Here is a 9413-nt window from a genome sequence, read left to right on the forward strand (position 1 = left end):
GTGTGTGAGAGAAGGAAGTTGAGAGTTAATGTGGGTAAGAGTAAGGTTATGAGATGTACGAGAAGGGAAGGTGGTGCAAGGTTGAATGTCATGTTGAATGGAGAGTTACTTGAGGAGGTGGATCAGTTTAAGTACTTGGGGTCTGTTGTTGCAGCAAATGGTGGAGTGGAAGCAGATGTACGTCAGAGAGTGAATGAAGGTTGCAAAGTGTTGGGGGCAGTTAAGGGAGTAGTAAAAAATAGAGGATTGGGCATGAATGTAAAGAGAGTTCTATATGAGAAAGTGATTGTACCAACTGTGATGTATGGATCGGAGTTGTGGGGAATGAAAGTGATGGAGAGACAGAAATTGAATGTGTTTGAGATGAAGTGTCTGAGGAGTATGGCTGGTGTATCTCGAGTAGATAGGGTTAGGAACGAAGTGGTGAGGGTGAGAACGGGTGTAAGAAATGAGTTAGCGGCTAGAGTGGATATGAATGTGTTGAGGTGGTTTGGCCATGTTGAGAGAATGGAAAATGGCTGTCTGCTAAAGAAGGTGATGAATGCAAGAGTTGATGGGAGAAGTACAAGAGGAAGGCCAAGGTTTGGGTGGATGGATGGTGTGAAGAAAGCTCTGGGTGATAGGAGGATAGATGTGAGAGAGGCAAGAGAGCGTGCTAGAAATAGGAATGAATGGCGAGCGATTGTGACGCAGTTCCGGTAGGCCCTGCTGCTTCCTCAGGTGCCTTAGATGACCGCGGAGGTAGCAGCAGTAGGGGACTCAGCAGTATGAAGCTTCATCTGTGGTGGAAATGTGGGAGGTTGGGCTGTGGCACCCTAGCAGTACCAGCTGAACTCGGCTGAGTCCCTGGTTAGGCTGGAGGAACGTAGAGAGTAGAGGTCCCCTTTTTGTTTTGTTTCTTGTTGTTGTCGGCTACCCCCCAAAATTGGGGGAAGTGCCTTTGGTATATGTATGTATGTATATGTAATATATACATATATAATATATATACATATATATATAGTATATATATAAATATATAAATATATTTATGATATATATACATATGTATAATATATACACACATATATATATATATAATATATATACATATATATAATATATATATAATATATATATACACACACATATATATATATAAATATATGCATATGTATATATTTATGCATATATATATATATATATATATATATATATTTGTGTGGACAGTTCACAAAATGATTCATACTTACTTTGGACCATTCCCAGATGTCCTCAGATTCGTACAATCTGGAATATGAAAGAACACTTATTAGATACGACATATTTCGGACGTTTTCTTATTATTAATCACTCTCGTTTATGATATAAAATATTCATTCCTTGTTAAGAAATATTGTACTGATATTTATAAGTCTTTGTATATTTATATTTATGACAGAAATTATATTCCAATCGTTGTTAAATGAGTTTCAGAGGATTGGAAATGCTTACTTCTCTCTCTCTCTCTCTCTCTCTCTCTCTCTCTCTCTATCTCTCTCTCTCTCTCTCTCTCTCTGGGTACAGTAAAGGGTTCTATTAGTAACACGTTTTCATTAGTATATTGATGTTTGGGATTATTTCACTTTTATTTGATAATCATCCTATTTTGTGTACTCTCTCTCTCTCTCTCTCTCTCTCTAAGAAAGTTCTTTCGTTTTAAAATGAAGGTAACGCTCCATGTAACCTGAGTTTGCATTTTCTCTCTCTCTCTCTCTCTCTCTCTCTCTCTCTCTCTCTCTAAAAAAAAGTTTATTTTTATTGTAAAATGAAGGTAACGCTCCATGTATTTTGAGTTTGCTCTCTCTCTCTCTCTCTCTCTCTCTCTCTCTCTCTCTTTCTCTCTGTTTTAAGCGATTCCTTTTAGTATAAAGGTAGCGCTCTTTTCATCTTCTTAGGTTTGGATTGATTTATATATACCTCTCATATCCACTTCTCATTCTCTCTCTCTCTCTCTCTCTCTCTCTCTCTCTGAACTCTTTTTAGTGCAAAGGTAACGCTCTCCTTTTTAGTTTCGGATTAATCTCGATGTCCCTCTCATATTCACCTGCGTCTCTCTCTCTCTCTCTCTCTCTCTCTCTCTCTCTCTGTTCCTCGTCCTTATCTTCCCTTACTATCCCCTCATCCTTCTTGTCTCCTCTTCCCCAACCTCCGATGTATTGACAAGACCGGCTATTGTTTACTCCCATAATGAACGTGGAAGGATGGAGGGGGAGGGGAGCAGGGCCTCTGCTCTCCTCTCCCCTCAGTCGGAATGTATCATTCATGCACGAATATAATTCGATTAGGCTCGGCTTTGCAACCAAGTTCGAATCGAGTTCTCGAACTTATTGTGTACTCAAAGAGATTAGTTTGCGTTGTTTAGCTGTGGATTTTTTTTTATTCAAACATCTTTTTGTTCTAATTCGTTAGTTTGTTTTTGTTGAATTTTGTGGTTTTGGTTAGTTATTTGGTTTGTTAAAGAGGGTTGCAAAATTCAATTTGGTTAAAAAAAGATGATAATTGTTTTCAATTAAGCTATAGTTGTTTTAAGAAGACTGAATTGTTTGTTTGATAATTTAAATTTGTCAAATGTGACAGATCTGAAGACTTCAGTTTATCATAGATGACTTTTTCCCCCTACATGAGGTTGGTTAAAGAATGATGATTTTTTGTGGTAGTATTGGTTAAAGAGGAATATTTCTTTCGTAATTAGAATTATTTAGGAAAAATGATAGACACTTGAGTTGATAGTTCAAGATGTTTAAGATATCTGGGTAGGCCTATTTTTTATGAATATTTTTTTTTCTAAAGACTTTCTCAGTTCCGTTGTGTTAAGATGAGATTATTGTGTACAAAAAACAATATGTATTTATCAAACTATTCGAGAAAAAATTTCAGGCCCCCCCTCTCTCTCTCTCTCTCTCTCTCTCTCTCTCTCTCTCATATATATATATATATAATATATATATATATATATATATATATTTATATATATATATATACTTATATATATGTGTGTGTGTAAAATCCTCATGACCTTTTCTTATTTGCCTGTGTGCTTGCAGTGTCAGGTGTACCGTATGTGTGCATGCGCGGTTTTACGTCCCCGCTTTATAACAAGAAATCACGCAGCCTTGTTAGCGTGATTCGTCGACATTCACGCTTCACCAATAACCAACGGTTCAATCAGGACCCATCAAGTATGATCATCAGCCTTTTGGTGCTGTTCATGATCTATCGTTTAGGCGAAACACGATTTCGAGGCATTGCCTTTCTTCAGAATTCGAAATAACGGACATGAATCTTCGAAATAGCGGATACTTAATGTCCGTTAAAGGGAGGATTTAATTCTTGTGCTGATTTAGTTCGAGGCCACTTGCTTTGAGGAGACAGGCATTCGGTACAGTGTGAAACTTAGTGTTTCAGGCTAATAAGAGGCTTTTTTATTTGTTTTTACTTTTTTATCTTTCTTTTTTTCCTTCGATGTTGTCCATATCTGTGATTAAGAATAATGAATTTTTATCACTGAATCATCGGTCATTTCCGCACGTTTTTAAGCTTTATTTTTTCCTGAACTTTTTAATAGTAAAGGAAATCATCTTTCAATCCGTATGCAACTAAGCTTTTAGGCAAGATAAATGACTGTGGTAATTAACTTTTCCTAGAAAATGTATTAATTACTTCTTAAGTCAGGGTTTGTTTCCGTAGTTATGGTTTCATTTGTTTTTATTTCAATGTTAAATGTAAGTGAAGTGTAGTTGTTGATTATGATTAAAAAAAAAAAAAAAAAACGTTAGAAGCTATAGAGATTGATTGCTCGTATAGTATTTGTTCCACAAGAACCAAAGGTAAGAAATGTGAAGATACGCAGATGTGGTAAAAGATAACATTAGGTAAAAGAGATCAGAGGGTTTAAGAGGTTAGGTCATACAGGGTGAATAGAGAGGAAGACTCGGACAGAGATGGAAAGGTGGCGTGGAAGATGCTTTGTGAAGGCTGGGCTACAAGAACTAGGAATAGTGTGTGTTTGTAATATTATTATCATTATTATGCTAAGCTACAACCATTGTTGGAAAGGCAGGATACTATCAGCCCAAGGTCTCCAATGGGGTAAATAGCCTAGTGAGGAAAGGAAATGAGGAAAAACTATAAGTTTAAGAACAATAATAGCATTAAAATAAATCTTTCATGTATAAACTATAAAAACTCGATGATAACTGGAGGATACTAACTTCCAAATAACAAGAGAAAGAGAAATAAGGTAGAATAGTTTGCCTGAGTGTACCCTGAAGCAAAAGATCTCTAACGTAGGACAGTGGAGGACCATGGTACAGAAGCTATGGCGCTACCCAAGACTAGAGAACAATGGTTTGATTTTGGAGTCTCCTACTCGTAGAGCTGGTTACCATAACTAAAGAGTTTCGTCTACTCATACCAAGTGGAAAGTAGCCACTGAACAATTAAAGGGCAGTAGTTAACCTCTTGAGAGAAGAATAATTGTTTGGAAATTTCAGTGCTGTCAAATGTATGAGGAAAGAGGAGAACAAGTAAAGAATAGGCCAGACTATTCTGTGTATGTGTAGGCAAAGATGAAATGATCCGTGACAAAGTATAAGGAAATGTCATAATATGCGCTGTTAAAATTTTACATTAAAAACCGGTAAATGGCTGGCAACATTTATTCCAGGATTCTTACCGTTTTAACAACGGATATATTGACGTAAAGGAGTTATATTACGGTCACCAACCCGTAGAAGATAAGAAGAAAGTAAGGTAAAATTACGGTCGCATTTATTTTATTGAAATACGGCTGAAAACAGTATATTTTTACGGAGAATTTTCGATTACATTTGCGTGTCTTTTAACAGTGTAAGACACTGTAGATAGACATTCTGTGTTATGGAATTTTTAGTACAAGTAAGAGTGTGGAAGAAATCATTATATTTTATTTTTTTCTTCGGCCAACCCAGCCTCTCACATCTTGTTAGGGAGGAAAACTGTAATTTGATGAAATTTAAACAAACATTTCAATCTTCATTGAATTTCCAACCATTATTTTCTCACTTGAGTTGATATGAAAAATAAGTCATGTATTACATTTTCCTAAAGCAGGTTTATTCAGGGCATTCAGTTTACCGTTTAGTTGACCTTGTTTGAAAACATTTAAATAACATGGAATATGGGCGAGAAATTATTTTAATAGCATGGCGATTTGCTGAATGGAGTTGTAAAAAGGTAGTTTCCCGACGTCATAATTAAGGAAGTCATTATTTTGCACGAGCAGGAGGAAGTCGACTAATAACTTTTGTACGATAAATGTAACTAAACTCTTGTCAAACAAGTTTTAAGAGTATGTAGGATATGGAGTTTATAAGGTTACTTTTAGAATCATCATCATCGTCTCCTACACCTATTGACGCAAAGGGCCTCGGTTAGATTTCGCCAGTCGTCTCTATCTGGAGCTTTTAAAACAATACTTTTCCACTCATCATCTACTTCACGCTTAATAGTCCTCAGCCATGTAGGCCTCGGTCTTCCAACTCTTCTAGTGCCTTGTGGAGCCCAGTTGAAAGTTTGATGAACTAAGCTCTCTTCGAGAGTGCGAAGAGCATGACCAAACCATCTCCATCTACCCCTCACCATGATCTCATCCACATATGGCACTAAAATAATCTCTTATACTCTCATTATTAATCCTGTCTTGTCATTTTGAGGGCTTTGTTCTCAAGTCTACGAAATCTGTTGGATATTGTTTCATTTTCATACCATGGCTCATGTTCATGAAATTAATTTTGACAATTACCCGATTAGCGTTTATTTCACCTATTTGCGAAAAGAATTATTTCCGATTTGTATAACCTAAATAAATCTCTATTTGGATTCACTAAAAACAGTATCAAATATTTCTTTTTTGCCAAGTGCTCTAAATATTTTATGGTCCTTGCTTAAAATTTTACACTCCATATTTTATACCGTTCGTGACCATTTCTCTCTCTCTCTCTCTCTCTCTCTCTCTCTCTCTAAATAGACTGACATTTTATGGATTGTCCAGTTTCATATTTCTCCCACGTTCGTAAACATCTCTCTCTCTCTCTCTCTCTCTCTCTCTCTCTCTCTCTCTAAATAGACTGACATTTTATGGATTTTCCAGTTTCATATTTCTCCCACGTTCGTAAACCTCTCTCTCTCTCTCTCTCTCTCTCTCTCTCTCTCTCTCCCTCTCTCTCTCTCTCTCTCTCTCTTAAATTTATATTCTATTTTTCATAGGATTTCATTCAATTTCATCCGCATTTCATGTGCGATATTGGGATTCCCCATCCGTCCTCGCAATCCAATTTCACGGATGACGCCTCCAAAGTAAACCATTATTTCCCCGCTCTCGCTCGGCGGGGCTGACCCGCTCCGATTAGAGTTCATGGCTAATTATTTTCTCGGTTGCTGTTGTTATTAGTTTTAATGCCGTTACGAATATCGATATCGTAGGTATTATTCGCCATTGGGTATTCTATTCTGATATGCTTAACTGTGATGGTGGTTTTAATTATTGATAAGTTTTTCGTAGTAGAGGGTGGCTCTTGAAAATGTCATGGTTACGGTCGCCTCCACAGTTGCTATATTAATTGCTCTAAAATGTATCCACTCTCTCTCTAAATGGACTGACATTTTATGGATTTTCCAGTTTCATATTTCTCCCACGTTCGTAAACCTCTCTCTCTCTCTCTCTCTCTCTCTCTCTCTCTCTCTCTCTCTCTCTGATTTTTCATTTTTTATAGCCTAAAATACTCTGCATTTTGCAAGATTTTTACATCATGTAGCCACCCTCAACCTTAAGTTTCTCTCTCTCTCTCTCTCTCTCTCTCTCTCTCTCTCTCTCTCAGATTTTGAATTCTATAACCCTGCATGTATATCTTAAGCAGATTTACAGGGAATCTCTCTCTCTCTCTCTCTCTCTCTCTCTGATTTTTCATTTTTTATAGCCTAAAATACTCTGCATTTTGCATGATATTTTTACATCATGTAGCCACGCTCAACCTTAAGTTTTTCTCTCTCTCTCTCTCTCTCTCTCTCTCTCTCTCTCTCTCTCAGATTTTGAATTCTATAAACCTGCATGTATATCTTGACCAGATTTACAGGGAATCTCTCTCTCTCTCTCTCTCTCTCTCTCTCTCTCTCTCTCTGTCCTAGCTTTTTATTCTATTTTTTCATAGGATTTCATTCAATTTCATCCGCATTTCATGTGCGATATTGGGATTCCCCATCCGTCCTCGCAATCCAATTTCACGGATGACGCCTCCAAAGTAAACCATTATTTCCCCGCTCTCGCTCGGCGGGGCTGACCCGCTCCGATTAGAGTTCATGGCTAATTATTTTCTCGGTTGCTATTGTTATTAGTTTTAATGCCTTTACGAATATCGATATCGTAGGCATTATTTGCCATTGGATATTCTATTCTGATATGCTAAACTGTGATGGTGGTTTTAATTATTGATAGGTTTTTCGTAGTAGAGGGTGGCTCCTGAAAATGTCATGGTTACGGTCGCCTCCACGGTTGCTATATTAATTGCTCTAAAATGTATCCACTAAATGGGTTCAACATCATTAATAGGAATGAAAAATGATGTATACAAGGTGTGTTGTTTTTCTGTTATTGTATTTTATATATTTACATTATATATAGGCGAATATATATATATATATATATATATATACTTTGAACTTATTTTACCAATATTCCAATCACAATATAGCGGTTCCATTCTTTATTATCATTATTAATATTATTATTATTATTATTATTATTATTATTATTATTGTTGTTATTATCATTATTATTATTATTATCCTAATTATTATTATAATTATTATTATTATTAACAACAACAACACCATCATTATTCAAATGACTTGCCTTCCCTCAGACTTCCATGGCCTTTAGGAAGTGTTATACTTTTAAGATAAAGTAAATAGTTCTATTTATTTGAAGTATTTATTAAACAACTGTGCAATTACATATAACGACTACAGGAATGTCTGCCGAGAGCTGATAGCGCGAATTCTTTCTATCTGTTATTTGACGTTTCCAATTTAATGTTGAGAATTCCAGTTTTTGAAGTTGTTTGAAACTTTGAATAGCTTTACTTGATATTGGAGAAATAAATTTAGTATGAAAAATAATGATTTGTTGTTGTTGTTTCGTAATGAACAATTAACGCTTTTACCAGACCGCTAAGGTTGTTTGTTACTTATATATATATATATATATATATGTATATATATATGTGTGTATATATATAATATATATATATATATATGTATATATATATACACACACACACACACACACCTTTCTTTGTGAGGATACCTTAACGTGGTGAAAGGGTTTGTGTATCGTCATTATCAGCAATCATTACTAATGAGGACTACCCTTACTAGGTAGGTTTGCTTTGAGCATTTTTGTTTTTTTTAGTTAACTCATAATTTTCGTACAGTCTAAGAGTTGTGTAATTATAATACATATCTCTCGATGCGCTCAAGATAAGGTCTTCAGGTGGAAGTAATCGGTCATATTTTATGATTGTTAGTATTCGTGTAAATTCGATAATTTAATCTGAAGGTTGGTCTATCTTTTGTTAATCTCTAAGTTCATAAACATATTTGGCGAACATTATTTTTTAGATATAAAACCTACTTATCTTATATATAGGGATGAAATTATCTTAAACAATGTATTTACTGTGTTTAGGAAATTTTTCGGTACGTATGTTTTGGAAGTAGTTATTAAACTCGACTTGGGTTTTACGAATTTTTTTTCCTGTTATAGCCATAGTTTGGAGACAGAATTAACATCAGGTTTTACTACATTAGTTTTTATTGTCAGAACTCACATTATATAATGCACACAAAAAAAACGCGTGCGCCTGCACACACGTTAAACACACACACACACACACACACACATATATATATATATATATGTGTGTGTGTGTGTGTGTGTGTGTGCGTTTGTGTATGTATCATGCACATATACATTATATACATACACTCACATATAATATATATAATATATTTATATATTTATGTATATATATATATGTATGTATTTATATATATATATATATATATATGTATATATATATATATATGCTTCCCATTCGAAGCAGAATAAGAGTGGGTGTGACGCAGACCAAATTATCCTATGTTAATATGGTAAATAGGCAACACGGAGCAACAGCCTCAGATTTCCATTTTAAACTTTCTCCTGCTTTGCATAATTTCTTTCATTACTCGAGTGCAACTTTATTCTAAAAATCCCGCCTATCTTATTCCTCGAGTTTACACTTGAAAGAACACTTTAACCTTTGCCTTCATATTTGTTATTATTTAGTTTAGGTAATGATGAAGTAACTAATGGT

At 35.2% G+C, this 9413-nt stretch overlaps 2 protein-coding genes across 3 annotated transcripts in view; both read right to left on the reverse strand.

Annotated features, from left to right (window-relative positions):
* Nucleotides 1-1274, reverse strand: part of LOC137658575 (uncharacterized) — a 157931-nt gene extending 156657 nt beyond the window's left edge. For both annotated transcript variants that reach the window (XM_068393475.1, XM_068393474.1), the window contains exon 1: nucleotides 1233-1274. The gene's annotated coding sequence lies outside the window, so the exon portion shown is untranslated. The remainder of the gene's footprint in view (nucleotides 1-1232) is intronic.
* LOC137658966 (uncharacterized) overlaps nucleotides 1-2285 on the reverse strand; it is a 14423-nt gene extending 12138 nt beyond the window's left edge. Inside the window, exon 1 of the mRNA XM_068394076.1 lies at nucleotides 2133-2285. Within this exon, the coding sequence (XP_068250177.1) occupies nucleotides 2133-2285 (153 nt within the window). The remainder of the gene's footprint in view (nucleotides 1-2132) is intronic.
* Between the last annotated feature and the right edge of the window lie 7128 nt (nucleotides 2286-9413).

Source organism: Palaemon carinicauda, chromosome 19 (assembly GCF_036898095.1).
Source record: "Palaemon carinicauda isolate YSFRI2023 chromosome 19, ASM3689809v2, whole genome shotgun sequence".
Lineage (NCBI taxonomy): Eukaryota > Metazoa > Arthropoda > Malacostraca > Decapoda > Palaemonidae > Palaemon > Palaemon carinicauda.